General features: G+C 36.4%; 5 protein-coding genes and 1 non-coding gene across 9 annotated transcripts; 4 read left to right on the top strand and 2 right to left on the bottom strand.

Moving 5' to 3' along the window:
- Window positions 1–215: 215 nt before the first annotated feature.
- LOC105646174 (patellin-4) lies at window positions 216–2,437 on the top strand. The gene is made up of 4 exons (XM_012231979.4): window positions 216–1,387; window positions 1,481–1,605; window positions 1,689–1,830; window positions 1,924–2,437. The coding sequence occupies exons 1-4, from the start codon at window positions 329–331 to the stop codon at window positions 2,197–2,199; spliced, it is 1,602 nt and encodes a 533-aa protein (XP_012087369.2). The 5' UTR covers window positions 216–328; the 3' UTR covers window positions 2,200–2,437.
- Window positions 2,438–2,748: 311 nt separating this feature from the next.
- Window positions 2,749–2,821, top strand: TRNAR-CCG (transfer RNA arginine (anticodon CCG)). The gene has a single exon. It is a non-coding gene; the product is annotated as a tRNA-Arg (tRNA).
- A 237-nt stretch (window positions 2,822–3,058) lies between these two features.
- Window positions 3,059–5,140, bottom strand: LOC105646173 (S-adenosyl-L-methionine-dependent methyltransferases superfamily protein). Its single transcript, XM_012231978.4, has 6 exons — window positions 4,733–5,140; window positions 4,555–4,618; window positions 4,270–4,462; window positions 4,064–4,137; window positions 3,733–3,888; window positions 3,059–3,417 (listed from the first exon to the last, which is right to left on the bottom strand). Exons 1-6 carry the CDS (start codon window positions 5,061–5,063, stop codon window positions 3,294–3,296), a joined length of 942 nt encoding a protein of 313 aa, XP_012087368.2. The 5' UTR covers window positions 5,064–5,140; the 3' UTR covers window positions 3,059–3,293.
- A 13-nt stretch (window positions 5,141–5,153) lies between these two features.
- On the bottom strand, window positions 5,154–7,207 carry LOC149492878 (uncharacterized). Its single transcript, XM_089726811.1, has 3 exons — window positions 7,133–7,207; window positions 6,147–6,272; window positions 5,154–5,678 (listed from the first exon to the last, which is right to left on the bottom strand). Exons 1-3 carry the CDS (start codon window positions 7,205–7,207, stop codon window positions 5,154–5,156), a joined length of 726 nt encoding a protein of 241 aa, XP_089582937.1.
- A 1,907-nt stretch (window positions 7,208–9,114) lies between these two features.
- On the top strand, window positions 9,115–15,821 carry LOC105646172 (RAF-like serine/threonine-protein kinase 20). Its single transcript, XM_012231976.3, has 9 exons — window positions 9,115–9,358; window positions 10,417–13,382; window positions 13,466–13,546; window positions 13,811–13,963; window positions 14,210–14,373; window positions 14,548–14,695; window positions 14,772–14,894; window positions 15,081–15,168; window positions 15,388–15,821. Exons 2-9 carry the CDS (start codon window positions 10,653–10,655, stop codon window positions 15,579–15,581), a joined length of 3,681 nt encoding a protein of 1,226 aa, XP_012087366.1. The 5' UTR covers window positions 9,115–9,358; window positions 10,417–10,652; the 3' UTR covers window positions 15,582–15,821.
- A 465-nt stretch (window positions 15,822–16,286) lies between these two features.
- LOC105646171 (RAF-like serine/threonine-protein kinase 20) lies at window positions 16,287–23,115 on the top strand. Of its 4 annotated transcripts, none has more exons than XM_037637640.2 (10): window positions 16,287–16,647; window positions 17,024–17,063; window positions 17,227–20,318; window positions 20,412–20,492; window positions 20,656–20,811; window positions 21,028–21,191; window positions 21,408–21,555; window positions 21,663–21,785; window positions 22,266–22,353; window positions 22,585–23,115. In XM_037637640.2, the coding sequence occupies exons 3-10, from the start codon at window positions 17,460–17,462 to the stop codon at window positions 22,776–22,778; spliced, it is 3,813 nt and encodes a 1,270-aa protein (XP_037493568.1). In that variant the 5' UTR covers window positions 16,287–16,647; window positions 17,024–17,063; window positions 17,227–17,459; the 3' UTR covers window positions 22,779–23,115. The 4 variants fall into 4 exon arrangements, with proteins under 4 accessions (XP_037493568.1, XP_012087363.1, XP_020539768.1 ...); XM_020684109.3 differs by lacking the exon at window positions 17,024–17,063 and having other exon boundaries at window positions 16,288–16,647; window positions 17,227–19,470; window positions 19,564–20,318; XM_012231973.4 differs by lacking the exon at window positions 17,024–17,063.
- The last annotated feature ends 35 nt before the right edge of the window (window positions 23,116–23,150 follow it).

Raw genomic sequence — 23,150 nt, 5'->3', positions numbered from 1 at the left:
TTGGCTTGGCTTGGGTTAGGTGATGCAAAACGTCTTGCAATTTACTGTAGGTATTACTAATTTGGCGGGTTTGAAAGTTGTGAAGTAGTTAAAGATTTGAATCTGAAGGGTTCTCTGTTTGCCAGCAAATTTTTTACCCAAATATAGCATACAAAACAGAGCAGCAAAAACAGGGGAAATGAGAGGCTACCAATCTTCTTCCCTATTGTCTCCAGTCAAGTTCAAAGCAGACTGCCGTTTTTATCTCGCTCTTTCCTCTACTTCTTCTCCAGAATCCTCACTTCTTTTTCCAAACTTGTTAACTTCTTTTCTATTACTGTTGTTATTCATGATGTCCGCTCAAATGGAACAAGACACTGCTCAACTTCAACAACAAGAGACTGTCACTGAAAAAGCTATGGAAACAGAGACTGTGCAGGTTGAAGAAAAGAAACACGAAGATGAGGATAAAAAGAAGGAGGTTGCTGTTGTTGAAGAAAGAAATATTGATGATAATGATAAAGAAGAGATTTCTACTTCCCCCAGAAGAATCCAGAAGAGTTCTTCGTTCAAAGAAGAGAGCGAAAGCGATTTCTTATCTGATTTGAAAGAACACGAAAAGAAAGCATTGTTGGATCTCAGGTCCAAAATTGAAGAAGCGATTCTTCAGAATAAGATTTTTGAAGAGAAGAAAGAGCAAGAAAAGGGAAAAACTGGGGAAGATAAAGATCAGAAAGAGAAATTGAAGGGAAAAAGCAACAAAGAAGAGGATTCTGAAACAGAAGCAACCGCTGCATCAATTGAAGAAACTGCCGTAGAAATTTCTGCAAAGCAAGCAAATGGAGATATCATTGATGAAAATAATGTAGAGAAAGCAGAGCCTGACCAAAAAGTAGACAGAGATATTGCAATTTGGGGAGTACCATTATTGCCTAGCAAAGGAGATGATAGAACTGACGTTCTACTTTTGAAATTCTTAAGGGCTAGAGAGTTCAAAGCAAATGATGCTTTTGAGATGTTGAAAAATTCTCTTCAGTGGAGAAAGGAAAACAAGATTGATTCAATCTTGGAAGAGGATCTTGAGGCTGATCTTGGATCTATGGCCTATATTGCAGGAAATGATCGCGATGGACATCCAATATGTTACAATATATTTGCAGTTCTTGGGAACGATGATTTATATGGTAAGGCATTTGAAGAGAAGCGGGGGAAATTTATGAGGAGTAGGATCCAACTGATGGAGAAGACTATTCAAAAGCTGGATTTCAATCCTGGTGGTGTATCTGCAACATTGCAAATCAATGATCTCAAAAACACTCCTTTACCTACCAAGAAAGAACTCCGGATCGCTACAAAGAAAGCTGTTGATCTTCTTCAGGACAATTACCCTGAATTTGTTTCAAAAAATGTAAGCGAAATTTCTTCTTTAATCTTTTTCTTTTCATTTTTCTTCAGTATCTCCCATTTCATCTTAGTTTGCTTGTTTGTTTTTTTGTTGTAGATCTTTATCAATGTTCCTTTCTGGTATTACGCATACTTTGCTCTCTTTTCACCTTCTCTGTCTCAAAGAGCCAAGAACAAACTCATTTATGCTCGAACAGCAAGAGTAACAGACACCTTGCTCAAGTAAGAACAAATTAAATTCACTATCTTGAATTATTAAACTATTACAGTTAATGATTATTACTTATAAACGAGTCTAATTTCAGGTACATTAGTGCATCGGAAATTCCAGTCCAGTATGGTGGGCTTAAACGCGAAAACGATGCTGAATTCTCAGTTAAAGATGATGTAAAAGAGGCAGTCGTCAAGGCAGGATCAGAAGAAACTATTGAGATTCAAGCAGTAGAGGTAAACAATTTACCTTTTTTTTTTTCTATGTAGTTATAAAAAAAAGTAGTGGATAAACAATAATTTAAATAATCTACCATTTTTACTGAACAGGTAGGAAGCACTTTAATCTGGGATGTGACAGTATCTGGTTGGGAAGTGAATTACAAGGAAGAATTTGTGCCAACTGATGAGGGTTCGTACACCATAATAGTTCAGAAAGGAAGGAGGATAGCTTATCAGGAAGGAACAATTCGCAATACTTTTACCAACAAAGAACCTGGAAAGATTGTCATTACAATTGAGAACGGAGCATTCAAAAAGAAAAAGATTCTGTATCGATACAAGATAAAGAATTCAGAAGCAGAAGCATCATCTTCATCTTCTTGAGGATCTTAGAAGTATACATTTCTTTTTTCTAATATTTTTGTTTGAGAGATAGAGGGGATATTAATATTGATTCAGTCAGTTTAGGCAAATAATAGAGAAATGGGTGAATGTTTGTTCTTTTGTCAGGTTTTGAATTGAAAGCCTGTTTTTTGCTTTTTGATGTATTGGTTCTTTTGAATTTCTATGATATAGTGTAGTCATTTTTAAAGCAAGGTATTTCTTCTCTTTATAAGGGTTATTCAATTTGTTATTCTATTTTTCTTTCAAATCTAGGAAGACATATAACATGACAACAGAGCACGTTGGAATTGAAAAAACCAGGAACCTTGTCATATGAGTTAAGGGAAATGATTTTAAAAACCAATAATCAAAGAGTGAAGTAGTGTAATCTCAACAAAAAAAAAAAAAGGGAAAAGAGAGAGAATACGTGCACTTATATTACATATCCACAGTCCACACACCAGAATTAATTTCTGAACAAAATGCTATGCCTATGAGTCTTCCTTGATGATGCTTTTTACTTTTTCGTTCCAATATTGCATATTAATTGATCGCGTGGCCTAATGGATAAGGCGCTCGCCTCCGGAGCGGGAGATTGTGGGTTCGAGTCCCATCGCGATCGGTTTATTTTTTCTCCTTTTTTTATCATTTTTTTTTGTCTTTTTGCCTATCTTGGCAACTTAGAACTTAGATTTGAAGACTTCAGTCATTTATTTACTTACCATTTTGTGTGTTCTAGCTATTTATATTGGAAAGTTTTGTCTTATACCATTTAAATCAGATTTCAATCATCCATTTATTTATTCCTGAGATCACCCCAATAGCAGTAGTAATACCTTTTTACAAGATAATGTACAAGTAGAACAACTGAGAAAATTCATTAAGCAATAGGAACAAAATCACTCTACTCACTTTCTCAATTAACCAAAAATACAAATGACGTTTGTAATTTGCAAGTCGTTCATACGGTTGGAATGCAAATCAAGAGGAGGGGAACAAAGGGAGGGAAAAAAAAACGTCGATGGTGATCCATACCAAAGACAAAAGCTCCCATTTGACAAAAACTATTCCCTAGCAGTAACATCACTGTGATTTCACCTCTTGAATAAGAATACTAAAACTGGTGCTAAAGGCCGGTTTAACATTTGAAACTTGCAACAAATCCAATCATCAACTGATAAACCAGAAGCAAAAGTTTCAACTGTCTCCAATTCTTCCCTGGATGGTACAAGCAAAAGATAAAGCTTCAATATACCAGTTAAGGTCTTATAATGATAATGACAAAAACAAATAAAAAGATACATACGCAAAAATCTCTCAAAAGAACACTAAACTTACCTATTCGATTGCATTACAAATAGGTCTTATATAGCACATTAAAGGTGAATTGTCTCACACCATATACAAAAAATAATAACTTGATGCATAAACAACAAATTTCAAAATAAACTAATAATCTCTAATTTGACTTGGGTCAAGCACGCTAGCTAAAAACAGCCATATAGTATATGAAAAACAAAGCAAAAAACTTGCCTTCCACCAGGGTGCCCTACATAAACAACTAAACTGATGAGCCCTCCAGGCACTAAGACCCTCTTTGCAGCCTCTAATGCCAACAGGGTTGTTTCTGGAACTGTTGTTATAGCTTTGTCACCTCCTGGAAGGTAGCCCAAGTTGAATGCAACAAGCCTACAGAAACCATCACGACTATACTTAACTACATGAAGAAGGCATATCAAAGAAAAATATGAAGAGACAGAATTCATCCAATAGTCTTAGAATCTTAACAATGCGTATCATATCTTCATTTCTGACGAGTACAAAATATGACAAAAGCAAAAACGAAGCCAAGTTCAAGGAGTACCTTGCAGGGCTATTTTCTGGAATAATTTCTTCCATTCTACTGTGACAGATGGAAAAGAGCTTGACAAGTTCTTTCTGGAGGAAACTTGGGTTTCATCAAGTTAATCAAAAGAAAACTCTCTGCTGCCTCAAAAGCCCAAAATTGACAGCTAGGTAGCTATTAACTGTAACGAAACATCATGTCAAACAACTACAGACTAGAATTACCTCCTTAGGCGTAACATTTTCATCCAGAAAAGAAGAAGTCCTCTCTACAGCATCTCTCTGGATATCCATTCCATAAACACGACCACTGCCTGATTCATCAGCCACCATTTTAAGAACGGCTAAGGTGTCATACCCATTGCCACAAGTAGCATCTATTACTGTGTCCCCTTTCTGGACGACATGCTTCCACACTCTGAATTAGAGAAAAAGATAATGACTTTAACATAATTCAAACTCATGTAAATTTTGGTACTTCCAAATTAGGAGAAAAGAAGAAGTACCTACAGATGGGCTGCTTCCGTTGCCTTTTTTTTGCCCAGAACATAACTCACTAAATCATCCTCAAAAACTGCAATTAAACAACCATTCAATAGAAGCTGGAAACTTTAGTTGAAAATTAATTGAACGGGAAGGTTCTATCAGTTATAAAGTATAATACGGGCGGAGTGACGGAAAGACGCACCTGAAAGGGGAGATTCAATTGAAGATGTAGTAATAGGTGTAGGAGTAGCAGAAAATTTTCGATTATGGTGAATATTAGAAATGGGTTTTGGGGAAGAGGGGAGATTAGATAAGAAAAAAAAGGTAAGATTTCGAGTTGGAAGAGGTTTGATTGTCTTGCCTAAACAATCAATCGGTAGCGTTTTGTGGATTTTTCTCAAGGAAATTGCTTGTGAGAACCATCTCAGCCCTAACATCTTCTTCTGTGTAATCTGCGAGGAGCCGTGGCGTGGCTTTACTTCGACGTTGAAACTTGAAACACCGCATGAACGACAAGCCGTTGGAAGCCACATAAGGGCATTGTGTCGTTTATTAAATTAGTTCATAAACTTGAATTCAAGATTAAAGCTAGGGACTTGATTAACAGAGCAATTTTTTCCCTCTTACAAATTATTCCACAAACGATACAGAAAATTAAAATAAGCAAGTCTCCATCTTCTGCTGTACATTAAAGGACCCACTGCACATAAAAAACCTACTACAAACCCGTAAGCCACTGAACTCCAAACCAGCATAATCTCTTGGCGTCCACTTGTATCGTCTCCAACTCCATGTTTAGCGTCTTCTTCATCACCACCATCTGCATCACAGCTATCATTGAGTGGAGGTCCACAAAGCTGATTGCCCTCGAAACAAGATGCATTTAAGCTGTCTCTCTGAGTGCTTGAAGGAATTTTGCCTATTAACTTGTTCTGCGACAAGTTCAGACGAGTCAGGAAACTTAAGTTGGCTATACTTTGAGGAATTTTTCCTGAAAGTTGGTTCTCTGATAAATCCAAGGATTCTGGAAATTGCATAGTACCAACATCTTCAGGAATTCTTCTTGTCAAGAGTTTACCTGATAAAGTTAATGATTGTAGCTGCATGAGACTTGTTATTGATGGGAGCCGTGAATTAAGCAGCGGAAACTACCCAAGATCGAAACAAGTACGAAAGCTAACCACACACAAATCACACAACAACTAACCTGTTGCAGTGCAGATTCGCTCACCGGTGTTCTTTCTAGATACATTCAGTTACCTTGCAACCTTCTACCACGTGTCCTTAATTGATTTTATGAATCATATTTTTTTCTGAATGGGCGGAAAAAATAGTATCTGTTGTGGTGCAGATTCGCTCACCGGTGTTCTTCTCAAATGTTGTGCTTAAAAACATGAATGCATACTTAAATTTTGTGTCTACTTTCATAACAATAATGCATAATGCATATCTAGCCACCTACTTTTCCACTCACACATCATCATTCATTTCAGTTTTTTCTTCCTATGTAGGCTATTACATAATACTAATAATTAAATATATTTGAAACGCGTCAAGCTTCTTTTAAAAAGTTGGTAATGGTATGGTCATTGAGCTGGACATAGTCAGGTTATCGAGCTCCGTATGGTTCCAGTCAAGTGATTATTACTCAACTTTAGGGCAAACAACCTTTGCCATTTCATCCAACAACTTGGTACCTCTTGAGATAAGAAATTGTCGCCAAGATTGAGAAACTGCGTAATCTTTGAGAAGACAGGAAATGGGATATAGATCCATAAAATAAATTCTTGGACATATGTAATGCAAGGACATTAGAGGAGACGCGAGGAAGACGACCTCTGATTCTGAACTTCTTTGAACTCAAATCAATAGATTATGGGGCCTTTGAAGTTTGATTTCTACTGGCCCATTCTATATATAGAAGAAGCCCAAAAAATGGTACATAAACAAACATTTCTTTAAATAATTTTATTTTTGGTAAATAAATGATTATTACGTAGAAGATGACAAATATTTTGTGAATAATAGCAATGGACAAATTTATAAGAGGAAAAAAAATAAATAAAAAAAAGAAAAGGAAGAGATAAGACAAAGAGAACCTCTGATAAAGTGTAGTAACATATTTATGAATTATTTGATTCTCTTTTATAAATATAAATAAATAAATAAATAAATATTTTAAGGAAACATGACGTTTATATATAATATGTATAAAAATGATTGGCTGAGATTTTTTTTCAAAATTTTATTAGAAATTACTCCATTGACTTTCTTCATTGTGAGTCTTGCAATGAAGGCCTCTGTAATTTACAAGTGTATAAAATAATTTGGATTGATGAATTTGGACAGCCCCACGTAATTATGGAAACCCTCCCAACAAAAGAGTCTTCACTTTTCAAAGATAACTATATATGTATATATATAATAAATAAATAAATAAATAAATAAATGTAGAGAAACGAAAAAGGCCAAATGAGAAACGAATAAGATTTGGCAAAAAAAGAAAAAGAAAAATTGGCAAGAAAACAAACAATAAATTCTTTTTATTTTTTTATTTTTTGAAGTCAGTTTGGCCGGTGACTTTGTCATATTTTTTTAATACCTTTCGATACGATAAAATGCCCTCGACTGGATACCGTTTCTTGCGTTCTAAGAAATTGGTAACATCTCTTGCCATTCACACGTGGTGAAGATCATAGATTTGGTTTAGTTCGTAAACAAGAATCTAAATGCTTTATTCAATAAATATTTTTTTTATAGAATCATTGAAGATTTATTCTTCGGTAGCTCGAACTCGAATCTATTACCAAATTATACATTCACTTATTACTATGATATGTTTTGATACGTCCGGTGATTCAACTAATCCAACTCATAATATTCATTTTGTAATTTTGTGTTAATGTCAGTAATTCATTGATTAAATGAATTAAAACGAGACTTAAAAGTTCAATTAGAAGAAGAAGAAGCTTTCAACAAATGCTACCAAATATCAACTAAAATATGAACATGCCAGTCCAATTGTCACGCTAAGAGAGTGATGGGAAACGACCTCATTAATTAAAGTTATTAGGTTTATAAATATCATCAAATTACTTTATATAGGAAAGAATAATAAATATAAAAGACAAGCAAGCTTTTTAACTATTCTCCTTCTTATTCTTCAACTATAAAAATCATTCGGATTACTACAAAACTATCTTTTAAATAATTGTGTAATCATGCACACAAAAATATAGTTTAATGATAAATACATGTACGAACTGACAGTAGATCCGTGATCGAATCTTTCTAATACTAAAAGAAAAAAAACAATTGTACAAACGTAAAAATTATAAATTGAATATGTATATATAAAACTTAAATGTAAACTCAGATGAATGAAAAATCCTTTTGGATGTTCAAATAAAAAAAAAAAAAAAAAGGTTGATATCTCATCCATTTTGTCATTTGAAAAGATTGATAAAATGAGAACAAATAATTATTTCAGTAGGAATGATTTGTGGATAAGTTTAAACACTTGATTAAACTATACAGTTTGAAGATTTCTTATGTGAAGGTCAAATCAATATTCGTGCATATCCATAGGATCAGGAACTCTCATGTTGTTTCTTTCCTTCCAAGGCTTTTTTTTTTTTTTTTTTGATACTTTGTAATTAAAATTTAATCAAAAAAATAAAAAATACTATTTTGCACAAAAAAAAAAAAAATGTTATTAGGGCAGTAGCAAGGTATTTAAACGTCCAAAAAGGAAAAAAGGAAGCGACTTGCTTGCAACGCGGCATTTTCTGATTTGCTTTTGATCAATGAAACGTAAAATATTCAAATATTATAACATTCAAATAGAATTTAGGTTTCATAATTTTAATACGTATTTTTTATAAATAAAATTAAACGATTCATTAATCATAAAATATATTTATTTTAAGATAGTAACATTAATATCATAATAAACAATTTAAATAAATATAATAAATGCATAAAATATTTAAAATTTTATAATTTAAATTTCATTAATTCAGAACACCTCTTAAATAAAAAAAAAAGAGTAATAAATATAGGTTTCTCACAGTAAAATATTTTTGTCCTAAATTTTTTTTTGAAAAATAATTCATGGTGAGACACTATTATTCTAGCATTAATGTGAGATAGTGGGAAAACCATACCCCATCTAGATAATTAGGACACAGGCAAAAACCCTTCTGTTTCCATCCTTCTATTTTTTATTTTTTAGAATATTATTATTTTGCAAAAGAAATATTTTGGAGCTTTTAATTTTTAATATTAATGAATATATAAAATACAATTTCATCCATAAAAAATAATATTGCTTCTTTTAAATTTTTGAGAGAAAACAAAGTTGTGATGTAAACATAATTATAATTAATTAATGAAGCCACCTAGGCTTGTTATACCACACCAGATCTGGCCAGATGAAAATTGCATTTAAAAAACAATATTTTTAGTCAAACATCGAAGCCTTAGTGGCATTCAAGTAAATAAGCTAAACTCGCGGGGACAATCTAGTAACTCAAAGCAGTTCCCTTAGCGCTTGACCATTAGCAGAAGAATTTATTAGCGGAGATGTCAGAAAATGGAGACGATTCACTTTTATTGTCCGAAAGTACTTTCAAATTTGCATCAAACAAGTTCAGAGAAGAAAGATGAATCAATAATGAAGAAGATAGAAAAGTGAAGGAAAATGAGAGGAGGTTATGGAAAATGAGAGAAAGTGAGGGGGAAAATGGAGAGGTGGATTTATACAGTAATTGCTTCCGGTCGTCAAGGCAATCCTTCTTGAACCAAAAACTATACTAGCTTCAAATACGTAGGATTTTTCTTTGTTTCAAGTATATATTTATCATGAATTGCTTTTATTTTGCTTTCTTTCATGTTTTCCTGAGTTCGTACTGTGGATATTTTTGTTGATTAGCAGTTGATCTGTGAGAAATGTTGTGTTTATCTGATAAGGGTTTCTGTTTTAGCAGTTATGCACGGTTTGTTATGGTTCTAGTAAGTTAATCAAGTATTTGCGCATGCATATTTAACTTTCTTGCATATTTTTTGATTGATTTTTGAAGCATGGGAGTGATTCCGTTGCTAGAAAACAACTGGGAAAGTTTTTTTCTTCTGTTAATCTGTGATTCTAATTCTAACTTTAGAGGTTATAATTTGGCTATTCTCGATCTCTATCTCCAACTTTTTATGCCACTCTAGAATAAGCTGGTGTAGTGTTTCGTGTTTCATCTCTTGATTCTGTATTAGGAGCGAGGACCGCAGGTATTTGAAACTGCATCGGTGAATCAGTATCAGTGGTTCCATTTTACTTTTAGTTTGTTGCTGCACTTGCTTTTGCTATATCCGTCTTTTTTGCAAACTACGCAATTTGGTGAAATGGCAGCACCTGCTTAAAAAATATGAATATGAGATTCAGTGGTAAATGATAAGCGGAGCAATCTACTTGGCTTCATAGCAGGAAACAGATTCCATAAACTAATTGATGGGATTTGATCCCTTAAAGTACGTCTCTATTTGTCCCTCTGAGCCATCAAATTGATCAATCTGTGCAAAACTTTGTCTTGTAACATTACTCAGATTTTAATTATATACATTCATTTAACATTGTCTTTACATGCATGTTAGAGATAAATGAAAATGCACATTAACTGTCCAAAATATATAATCCGTTAACTATCTAGCTGTGGAATCATGGTGGTCAAGGGCCATATTTAGCAACTTCACTTTCTGACTGATCCACTATTTATCTATCTCTATTTCTGCAAACATTTTTCTGGATATTTGTGATGCTTGCAGCCGATAATACTTTACAGATTCTTGACTTTTTTTTTTTTGAGTCTGATTGCTGTCACATCTTATCATATTTAGGCTTTCTGATGTTACTACTGAAGATCTCTTGAAGTGTAACTGAACCTGGAAAGTGACAAGAGCTTGTTCCCTGTTCAGTATTTTAGGCAAATTCATCTTTTTCGGCATCTCACCATGGTTACTGACCTTACCTGTGGGCAAAGTTTGTAACTTGTTACATATTTGATGGGTTGTTCATGTGCATCTTTCATCTATTTTTCATGGCATTGGGGTTAATCCCAATCAAGTCAATATAAATGGAGAGGAACCTGAACAATATTGGAATGGAAAAACCAGACATGCATAAACAACTTCAACATGGTTCCAGGGAACCTGGACATGAGGGATTGCCGCCTGCATCTCAAGTATTTATGCGAGACCCTACAAGCAGCAGAAATACTAATGTGAGAGTTCCTGACCTAAATGTACCAGAAGTTAAGCCTGTACTTAATTATTCCATACAGACAGGTGAGGAGTTCGCTCTTGAGTTTATGCGTGATCGAGTTAATCATAAGATTCCTCTCATCCCAAATACTGTAGGTGATCCCAATTATGCAACGGGTTATATGGAACTAAAAGGGATTTTAGGAATCAGTCATACTGGGTCTGAAAGTGGGTCTGATATATCAATGCTAACAATAGTGGAGAAAGGTCCAAAAGAATTTGAAAGGACAAACTCATTGTTGCACGAGGAGAGAAGCAACTATGGGTCAGTTCAGTCAGTACCACGAACTTCATCCGGTTATGGAAGTCGAGGACCTGTACTTGGTTATACCTCCTCAGGAACCTCTGATAGCTTGTCTGGAAGGATGAAAGTTCTTTGCAGCTTTGGTGGTAAGATCCTACCTCGTCCTAGCGATGGAAAGCTCAGGTATGTTGGAGGTCAAACACGCATTATACGCATAAGTAAGGACATTTCGTGGCGGGAGCTGAAGCAGAAAACCTTAGCGATTTATGATCAGGTTAATGTGATAAAATATCAGCTACCTGGAGAGGATCTTGATGCTCTGGTTTCTGTTTCAAGTGATGAGGATCTTCTGAATATGATGGAGGAATGGAATGAAGTTGAAGATAGAGAAGGATCACAGAAGCTCAGGATGTTTTTATTCTCCATGAGTGATTTAGATGAAGCACAGTTTGGCCTGGACAGTGTGGAGGGTGATTCTGAAGTTCAGTATGTGGTTGCTGTTAATGGTATGGACTTTGGATCCAGAAGGAACTCGACCTTGCATGGTTTGGCAAGTTCTTCAGGAAATAATTTAGATGAGTTAGATAGAATAAATACCGACAGAGAGACTGCTAGAGTGGCAACTGTCTCTGTTGGAGTCAGCACTTTGCCATTGATTGCTCAACCAATTCTTCAAAGTTCCTATAGTGCCTATGAAACTCATCCACAGGTTTATCATGGCCAGGTGATAGATCATGGACAAAATCAGCACTTACTGCCACATAATCAAAACAGGTCTTCTGATTACTTCCCTGTTGCAGAAACTCCTCATTCAATCCCTGGACATATAAATCAACAAGGAGGTTTGAATGAAGGACAGACAAGTACTAGCTTTCAGCAGGTGCATAATTCTCAGACACTAATAAAGGAGGAGAAGACAAAAGCTGATGGTTCAGTTCAGCAAGACATTGATCCCGGAAAAACTCATCCCATTGGAAATGTTTACCCTGTTCCGATCGATGAAGCACAGCTGGATCTTCATTCCCTGCCCTCAAAAAATGAGGGAAATTGCCAAGAATCTGTAAAGGTCTCTTCTTCTGTTGATGCTGTGAATCCAGTTCAGGTTCCTAAATCTTGTGAAGACGATCAATGTTCCACAGCTGATGATATGTTTGGTCCAGGCAATGCTGATTCAGTGTCCAATCTCATTGACTTGAACTACCCTGAACCATCAGTGCCTACTCAGAGAGTTTATTATTCGGAACGAATACCACGGGACCAAGCAGAGTTTCTGAATAGGTTATCGAAGTCTGATGACTCTCTTGGTTCTCAGTTGCTTAGTTCAATTGCAGAATCTGTTGAAAAGTTGCATCAAAGTAATTTGGCTCCCCAAATGGAGCATTCCGTGTCAACTTCAAAACCACCGTATGCAGATACTCAAACCGTCAATGATGGACTTGCCCAACTTCAGAAGTATAAGGAGTTTGCTGATGCAGTTTCTCAGATGAATAAAAATCTCTCTGATTCTGAAGATGTAGATAGCGGGTTACAGCAGGCAATTCCAAGTAACTTAGATGGTAAAGATTCTGTTGACCAGGATGAAGTTCTTAAGACCAACCGTGACACGGGTTATAACAGGAAAGCCCAGGCTGAGGAAACGGGAGAAGTTGGATCTGGACATCTTGCTGTGCACCAAGTAACCGCTGCTGTGCCTGATCCTGCTTCAAAACCTTCAGACCCTAAACGGGTTGAGATAACTGGCAAGGATCTCCCTAATCATAATAATGGAATACCTTCTGTTGGTGTTCTGGCCACAAAGCAGGCAGACATCAGTATAGATATTAATGACAGATTTCCTCAAGATTTCCTTTCTGAAATTTTCACCAGAGGAGTACTTGCTGAGGACACATCTGCTGTTAACCCAATACAGAAAGATGGACCTGGCGTGAGTGTAAACATGGAAAATCATGAGCCTAAGCACTGGTCATATTTTCAGAAGTTGGCACAGGAAGGGTTTGTTCAAAAAGATGTTTCTCTTATTGACCAGGATCGTCTTGGTACTCCTCCTGCACTTGCAAAAATTGAAGAAGGAGATCAGAACTCTTATCATTTTGCACCTTTGACAACTGATGGGATATCAATGACCCATGAGTATTCCCAACTTGATTTTGGTGAAGACATTAAGAAAAATTTACCAGGAATGATAGGAGCCGACTCAGTAATGCTTTCTGATTTTGATCCTTCTCAAGTACAGGATAGTGAAAGTATGCAGTTTGATGCTATGATGGAGAACCTAAAATCGCCTGAGTCATGCTTTGAGGTATCTTCTCTCAATGATAATTTTATTTATGAACTCAAATTCTATCTTGATGATTGAAGTTCACTTTCCATTGATGCTTTTAGGGTGCAAATATCGAAAATAGGAATGTTGGCCTACCTCCGCTTGATCCATCTCTGGTAGATATCGACATCAATGCTCTGCAGGTAGATGTCCTTACCTTCATGTAATGTTGTGTGTCCCCTCTTCAGTTATCAGATATAAATTTTTTTTCCCACTTATTCTCCACTTTCTGGGATTCTGTGATGCATATGCAGAACTTGAATATACATATTTTTGCACTGTTCATCCCACTTGCTTGCTACCTGTGAATCTGGCAGTTTGAGCTTAATTCAATTTGCTTTTGAACCACAGTATGTAACTGCTCAGTTCTTGTTCTTTTTTCTTTTTTGTTTGGATATACATATCAGATCATAAAAAATGATGACCTTGAAGAGCTGAGAGAACTGGGCTCTGGTACTTTTGGGACTGTGTATCATGGAAAATGGAGGGGATCAGATGTTGCCATTAAGAGGCTGAAGAAGATCTGTTTCACTGGTCGGTCATCAGAGCAGGAGAGATTGGTACCTATTTCTCAACTTTTGAGATAAATTCACATTCTATTTCTAGAAATAACTTTATGTTACTAACCTAAAAGTTGTCTATTTTATCATACAATCCAACATTGGTAAAAGAACATAATGGACGTCATGTTCTTCTTCTTATTCTTTGGCTGCCGTTGAAAATATGTTGGTCAACTTCCAATTTTCCTCCCCCTTTCTCGTCTTAGTTGTTATATTAAGTAATCTATATTTATTTTCCATACCCAGACATTAGAGTTTTGGCGGGAAGCTGAAATCCTTTCAAAGCTTCATCATCCAAATGTGGTGGCATTTTATGGAGTGGTGCAAGATGGACCTGGAGGGACATTAGCTACTGTGACAGAGTACATGGTTGATGGTTCTCTTAGACATGTCTTACTAAAGAAGGACAAGTAAGTTTGCATTTTATGAAGTTTTTGAATCTCACTTTGACCTCTTCTGGCTCAGGTTAATGATTTCTATATTATAAAATATATCATAATTTCTTCAGATGGCTGGCTTGTTTTTGTGTAGGCAGTTGACTCTGCAGTATTCCCCTGCTTATCTCTTCCAGTCTTAAACTGCAGGTATCTAGATCGTCGGAAGCGACTTCTGATAGCTATGGATGCTGCATTTGGAATGGAGTATTTGCACTCGAAGAATATTGTGCATTTTGATTTGAAATGTGACAACTTGCTTGTCAACTTGAAAGATCCCCAGCGACCAATCTGCAAGGTAATGTCTAATCAAGAGAGATTCCGTCAAAGATTTGGTGATTTTGCAAACCATTCTAATACAATGGATGTCCCAGGTTGGTGATTTTGGCCTGTCGAAAATTAAACGAAACACCCTGGTTTCTGGTGGTGTGCGGGGAACTCTACCGTGGATGGCTCCGGAGCTGCTAAATGGGAGCAGCAATAAGGTGTCAGAAAAAGTAAAGGCATCACCACTCTTGAAATTACTTTTGCTAACAATTTCTAGAAATTTGTGCTACATATGTACTTCTTTTATTAGAAAAACAAGAATATAGGAAACTTGTTTGATATACTGATTTTCCACAACTTTCTTGAGTTCTTTCATCTCCTAAATTTTAGTTGCTGATATATCTATTAATTCTCAGGTTGATGTGTTCTCCTTTGGAATTGTCTTGTGGGAGATCCTCACAGGTGATGAGCCGTATGCCAACATGCACTATGGTGCCATCATAGGTGCGTTAATGATACTCCTTGTGTTAATTATCATCCCAGAGGCATATGCCAACCTGCATAGATTCAGGTCTCCAGTTAGTTCTTATCGTACCGACCTAAGTCTTAATATATAATACAGCTAGTGATGCGATGAGTAATTTTTTTAAGTTTTCCCTGCTTAAACATGCACAAGCATCCATTTATCTTCTTGTAAATGTTTTCCTGATCTGCACTGTGCAGGAGGAATTGTAAATAATACATTGAGGCCAACCATTCCAAGCTTCTGCGATCCAGAATGGAAAAGGCTGATGGAGCAGTGTTGGGCGCCTAATCCTGCAGTGAGGCCATCCTTCTCCGAAATTGCTGGTCGATTGCGAGTAATGTCTACAGCTGCTGGCCAAACCAAAGGACACGGTAACAAAATATCCAAGTAAAGCGATGCAGGACGGGAAGCATAGCAGCGGTTATACGATTACTTTATTTCAGAAAAGAAATTAAAACAAAGATTTTTATTTCTTTACTTTTTTTTTTTTTTTTCTGATAAAATTAGGTTTACAGATTTTTAAATGGATTTTTATTATTGGGTGAAAAAAAAAATCCAAAATCTTAAAGGATTATGTTTTTCTCATTGTCTTCTCATTATAATATTATTAGGTTCATGGTTTATTATTTTATTTTGTAATGGGTTTTTGAGCTTATGGAAATGGAAAGCACCACTGAGTCATCATTATTAATAAATCAAAGTCTTTTGGATAAAAAATTTATCTATCTATATACCCTTTGTAATATCCATTTTTTTCAATTAAGCTCAAGAAATTTATAATTGAAAAGAATGAGTGCAGCTAATTTATTGAATGAGTTTGAGAAATCAACTTGTTAAGTATATTGAAATTGAAGGAGGTTTTTTTTTTTTAAATTATGAATGTATTTCACATTTTGCATATTCTTTTTCCGTTGGACACTGCTGATAAGACGTGCCCCACTAACCACTGGCTTTGGCATTATTATTACCTGCGAAAAAGCAAATGAGCGAAATATTCTACCTCAAAATGATTAAATTATTAAGAAAAAAACAAAATAATCAGTGGTATTTAAGTAAATAAGTTACAGAAGGGGAGGCGATCTCGTAACTTGGCAAAGCTTCCTCCAATCGTCGTCGTTCGAGGCTTGACTACTGGCAGCAGCACAAAGATTTTTTGGCGGGGCTCTCTCGTCACTCATCTGCTGCTGCTGAGAGCAAAAGGCCATTTTATTTTTTTTTATAATTATTGTTAGAAAGAAAACAACAACTTAGATACCAAAAAGAAGCATATAGAACCAGATCATGATAGAAATTGAGAGAAAATGAGCTTTTTTTTTTTTTATTGCCGGACTTCGGATACAGGCGGAGGCGGCTTTCGTTTAGATACAGTAGCTTTCTGCTGGTGGCTCACGCAACCTTTCTTGAGATCAAAACCCCTATAGCTTGAATACAGAGAATTTCTCTTCTATTTGCTTTAGGTATATGTTCTTTACTAGATTAATTTGATTTACCTTTTACTTTCTCGTATTGATGTTGTATTTTTTGATGTTCTGGGATAAAATTTGATTAATTCTTCATAGATGATCTAATCTCAAGCTACAGCTTTATATCCCCTGTTTTTAAAAGTAAGGAGGTGTTGTTGTTCATCTCATACACTTAAAAGCTTTCGTATTCCATGTAATCTTTGATTCGAAATTACCAAATTTTGTTAAAAGTGTGGCGTGGCGTGCACTTTTCTTAAGTGCAACATTTAGTAACTGATAAGTTAAGTGATCGATTCTCTCTGGCATAATAGCATACTAGAAATTTCGCTCAACCAATTTTTATACTGTTCCGCTTTCTTAATTGCTGCAGGTACTTGTTTTTGTCACTCAAAGTCCTTGCCTTTTCTGGTGTAAGCCTATTGATTTTATGGTCTTGAGAATTTTATTTCATGACTAATTAACGGTTGAAGAGATTGTAAAGCACATTTTTTTGAGATTTTAGAGTTTTATCTATATCTATTTTCATTCCATTGTTTTTGGTTTCTGATTGCTGTCACACCTTACCACATTTAGGATTCCTGAAGCTGTTGGAGATCTCTTTCAAGGCAATTGGACATGCGAATCAACTCAAACTTGCTTCCTGTTTCAGTATTTTTGAAGGCGAAATCATCTTTTCCGTATCTCATCTTTTATTGCCTTTGTCTGTGGGTGAAATTTGAAATTTGATATGTCTTTGGTGGGCTGCTTGTATCCATGTTCCACGTTATCTTCATGGTGTTGGGGTTAATCCCAATCAGGTCAATTAAATGGAGAGAAACCCAAAAAATATGCCGATGGAACAATCAGATGTAAATAAAAAATTTCAATACCATGCCAGGGAACCTGGGCGTGAGGGATTCCAGCCTGCATCTCAAGCATTCACGCGAGACTCTACTGGCAGCAGAAATACTAATCTGAGACTTCCTAACCCAAATGTACCAGAAATTAAACCTGTACTTAATTACTCCATACAGACAGGTGAGGAGTTTGCCCTTGAATTTATGCGTGATCGGGTTAACCATAAGAAGCCTCACATCCCAAATACTCTTGGTGATCCCCATCATGTGACAGGGTATATGGAACCAAAAGGCATTGTAGGCACTAGTCATACAGGGCCTGACAGGATGCCAGATACTTCACTGCTCCCTGTAGTAGAGACAGGTCCAAAAAAGGTTGAGAGGACGAGCTTGTCTTTGTATGAAGAGAGAAACAACTATGGGTCAGTTCATTCGGCACCCCAAACTTCATCAGAATATGAAAGTCGGGAACTTGTACATGGTTTTACATCTTCAATGGCCTCAGATAGCTCATCTATAAAGATGAAGGTTCTCTGCAGCTTTGGTGGTACAATACTGCCTCGTCCCAGTGATGGAAAGCTCCGGTATGTGGGAGGTGACACACACATTATACGCATATCAAGAGATATTTCATGGCAGGAGCTTGAGCAGAAAACTCTGGCAATTTATAACCAACCTCATGTGATAAAATATCAGCTTCCGGGAGAGGATCTTGATGCCTTGGTTTCTGTTTCTTGTGATGAAGATCTGAGGAATATGATGGAGGAATGGACTGAGGTTGAAGATAGAGAAGGATCACAAAGACTTAGAATGTTTCTGCTCTCCATGAATGATCTGGAAGATGCTCAGTTTGGCCCGGGCAGTTCGGAGGGTGATTCTGTGATTATGTATGTAGCTGCTGTTAATGGCATGGACTTTGGATCCAGAAAAAACTCAATTGGACAAGGTTTGGCAAGCTGTTCGGGAAATAATTTGAGTGAATTTGATGGATTAAATGTTGACAGGGAGAAAGGTAGGCCACTTACTGTCTCTGTTGGGGTCAGTAGTTCACCTTTAACCAGCCCTTTTCAATCTGCTCAGCCAATTCTACAGAATTCCTCCAATGCATATGAAATCCATCCACAGTTTTATCATGACCAGATGATGGGCCTGAGAGAAAGTCAGCAATTCCAACCAAACTATCGCCACAATTCTTCTAATTGTACCCCCTCTGAAGAGATCCCTTATTCAATATCCATTCCTGGGCTCATGAATCAACAAGGAGGTTTGAATGAGGGACAGTCACGTGGTAGCTTTCAGGCGCAGAATTCACAATCATCAGTAAAGGATGTGAAGCTGAAACGTGATATTTCAGTTCAGCATGGTATTGATCTTGAGAAAACTCGCTCTGTAGAAAAAGTTTATGCTACCTCAGTTGATGAAACAGTTGCAGTTGCTGCACAAGGAGATTTTCATTCTCTGCCCTTAAAAAATGACGTAAAACACCAACAAGCTGAGAATGTCTCTCCTTCTGTTGATGCCATTCATCAGGTGCAGGTTCCTAAACCTTGTGAAGATGATCAGTGTTCCATATCATCAGGTCTGGGCTGTGCTGATTCTGGTTCTAATTTGATAGACTTGAGCTACCTTGAATCATCTGCACCCCCTCAGAGAGTTTATTATTCAGAGAGAATACCCCGGGAACAGGCAGATCTAATGAATAGATTATCAAAATCTGAAGATTCACATGGCTCTCAGTTTCTTCTTTCTCATTCTCATTCTGATATTACCGAACAGACGTCCATTACAGAATCTTCAGAAAAGTTGATTCAAAGTGACCTGGCTTCCGATGCTGAACACACCATCCCAGCTGCAAAACCGTTGCATATAGATTCTCAACCCATTAACGATGGACTTGCACGACTCCAGAAGTATGAAGAGTTTGCAGATGCAGCTTCTCAGATGAATAATAGTCTTTCCAATTCTCAAGATGTTTTGCAGAGTGAGTTCCAGCTTGCAGTTCAAAATGATGTAGATGATAAAGATTCTGCAAATATGGATACTGTGCTTAAGGCTGACTGTGATTATACTGCAGGTGACCATGAGAAACTCCCAATTGAGGAGAAAGGAGAAACTAGACCTGGAAATTCTACTGCATTCCAAGTAACTTCTCAAATGCTCAATAAGGATTCCGTGCCTGATCTCCCTGGGCTAAAAATGAATGAGATAACACGCAGGGATTTTGTTAGTAACAATGCTCTTGGACATTCTCAACCTTTTTCTAGGACAGAGAGCTCAACTAATGATGTTTCTCAAGGAATATCCCCTGTTGGTATTTCAGCGACGAAGCAGGCAGACATCAGTATAGATATTAATGACAGATTTCCTCGTGATTTACTTTCTGAAATATTCTCCAAAGGGATACTTTCTGAGGATAAGGCAGGCATTAGTCCAATGCACAACGATGGAGCTGGCATGAGCGTAGTCATGGAAAATCATGAGCCTAAGCACTGGTCATATTTCCAGAAATTGGCTCAGGAAGAGTTTGTTCAAAAAGATGTTTCTCTCATTGACCAGGATCATCTTGGTAGTTCTTCTTTGTTTGCAAAAGTCAAAGACGGAGGACAGAAGCCATATCATTTTGCACCTTTGACAACAGATGGAGTTTCAATGGGCCATAAATATTCCCAACTAAATTTTGGTGTAGACAGCAATCAAAAAAATTTACCCCGGATAGTAGAAGCTGAGTCTGCTGTTCTTTCAGATTTTGGTCATTCACAAGGGAAGGACTGTGAAAGTATTTTTGGTGCCATGATAGAGAACCTAAAGTCTTCAGAGTCACACCATGAGGTACCTGTTCTCAGTGCTAAATTTGTAATTTGATTTGAGACATAAAATTTCCAATCCTGCCAACTGAAGTCCACTTTGCATTTGGTGATTTAGGGTGGGAAGTTAGATGACAGGAACTTTGGCATGCCTCCTACTGATCCTTCTCTGGTAGATTTTGACATCCATGCCTTGCAGGTATGCTTCTTGCTTAAGCATATTTTTAAATTGATACAAAGCTCTCTCTCTCTCTCTCTCTCTCTCTCTCTCTCTCTTGCGTGCTGGCTTTTTTTTTTTTTTTTTCCTTTTTTCTTTCTTAATTCAATAGTTTGCATAATTTTTTTTTTCTGGATACATATAGCAGGTCATAAGAAATGATGATCTTGAAGAGCTTAGAGAACTTGGTTCTGGTACTTTTGGAACTGTGTATCACGGCAAATGGAGGGGATCAGATGTTGCTATTAAGAGGCTGAAGAAGATTTGTTTCACTGGTCGATCATCAGAGCAAGAGAGACTGGTAAACATTGTTCTATATTCACTTTCCTTAGGAGTAACTATCTAATTATTTCATCATACAACAAACCATTGATAAGAAGCCGATCAAGGAATGACCTTATCGGTCTTCTTAATTAGCCTTCAGCTTGAAGTATAATGATGACCATTAATTTCGGTCTTCCCTTTCCATGAATATGATGTTAAATAATCCATATTCGTTATTACTTGTGACCCTCAGACCATAGAGTTTTGGCGGGAGGCTGAAATCCTTTCAAAGCTTCACCATCCAAATGTGGTAGCCTTTTATGGTGTGGTGCAAGATGGACCTGGAGGGACATTAGCTACTGTGACAGAATACATGGTTGATGGTTCTCTTAGGCATGTTTTACTAAAGAAGGATAGGTAAATAATGCATTTATATGGCCTTGAAACTCGATTGACATCTTCTGCCTCTCTTGATTCTGCTGCATTATGAAATTTTAAAATTTTATTCAGATAACTGTTGCAGTGTTCTTCTACATAAAAAAACAGCTCGCTAGTTTGCAATTTCATGTAAGGCAGTTGTTTCTCTCATATTCCCTGCTTCTTATTTTGTCTTAGTAAAACTCTAATTTGCAGGTATCTAGATCGTCGCAAGAGGCTTCTAATAGCTATGGATGCTGCATTTGGAATGGAGTATCTTCACTCAAAGAACATTGTGCACTTTGATTTGAAGTGTGACAATTTGCTTGTGAACCTCAAAGATCCCCAACGGCCAATCTGCAAGGTAAGTCTAATAGCATGTGTGAATGCGCGCATATGTATTTACATATAAGCTATTTTATTAAAGATTTTTTTTTTCTTTGAAAAATTCTGACAGAATAGATGTCACAGGTTGGTGATTTTGGTTTGTCAAAAATTAAACGAAATACCTTGGTCACTGGAGGTGTACGGGGTACTCTTCCATGGATGGCACCAGAACTGCTAAATGGTAGCAGTAACAAGGTCTCGGAGAAGGTAAAATTGTTGCTCTTTAGATTAATTTTTTCCACTATGGAACAAGAGATGAGATAATCTTTTAGTTGGTATAGATGCAGAAGTTTACTATTGACTGGATAGAATTATCTAAAGTATTCTGTATTACTGGCTCCATGAAATTTGAATTTATCACTATTTTTCATTCACTAGTTTATCAAGAGGCTCTGGTAAAAGCAATCTGACTGCTGCAGGTTTTAGAAAGTTGGTCCTGCATTTATCATCTATTATTTGAAAGACAGATGTGGAACTGGTTTTATAGGCTTGTTATTTTCTTTTATGTGTTGTTTGGTGAGTCGTAATAGGATATAATTAAATGCATTTTTAGTTTAAATATCACACTAAAACATTTGATTTAACTATATCACATTACATTATGGCTCTCGAAACATAACCTTATTTTTTCATGTCCTCTAATCGAACACTTCTGTTTAATTAGTATTCTATACTGATCCTCTACAGGTTGATGTTTTCTCCTTTGGAATTGTCTTGTGGGAGATTCTCACTGGTGAGGAGCCATATGCCAACATGCACTATGGTGCAATCATAGGTGTTATTCTATGACTCTTCTTGTTCTTCTTCATGTCCTTGACTGTAATTACAAGATACCAGCTCCTTTCTGGAGTCAAAAACTCTGACATATCAAATTCATGCAAATTCCCAACGACCTAGAATAGTTGTGGACATAATCTAGATTCTAAAATAATTGTATACCAGGTATCTTCCTGTGTATGAGTAAATGCGGTCTTTGTTGCATCTGTAAAATACTTTTTATGTGCAGGTGGGATTGTAAATAACACGTTAAGACCAGCCATTCCAAATTTCTGCGATGCTGAATGGAAAAGGTTGATGGAGCAGTGTTGGGCCCCTAATCCTGCAGCCAGGCCTTCCTTCACAGAAATCGCTGGTCGTTTGCGCATAATGTCAACAGCAGCTGGCCCAACCAAAGGACATGGTCACAAGACGCCTAAATAGTGGTCTGAAAGTTCCTCCTCCCTCTTTTCGTGATAATGACTTGTGCATAATGAGTGGATTCATTAAAATACAGAATCCAGAGATGGACCTGTATCATATTACTATTAGTACATAGCTAAGCTTCTTATTCCAAATTAGTTGGGGTTAGTCATGTTATGTGAATCTTTCACCTCTATTTAGCTCTCGTCGGGCTTAATTCTCTGTTATCTATTGTGATATTTAAAATCATTCTTGTATCATATCAACAGGAGGGAGAAAGTGGCTTCCATTAATGTTTTTAAAATGGAAGTTCACTTGATAATATATAATGTATATGTATAATGTTTTTCTTGAAGAACTCCAAGTTGCATTGGATATGAGCATTGTGTTTGA

This window comes from Jatropha curcas, chromosome 10 (assembly GCF_041381405.1).
Source record: "Jatropha curcas cultivar XTBG-Jc1 chromosome 10, XTBG_Jcur_1.0, whole genome shotgun sequence".
Classification (NCBI taxonomy): Eukaryota; Viridiplantae; Streptophyta; class Magnoliopsida; order Malpighiales; family Euphorbiaceae; genus Jatropha; species Jatropha curcas.
This window is presented reverse-complemented; position numbering and strand designations above follow the sequence as displayed.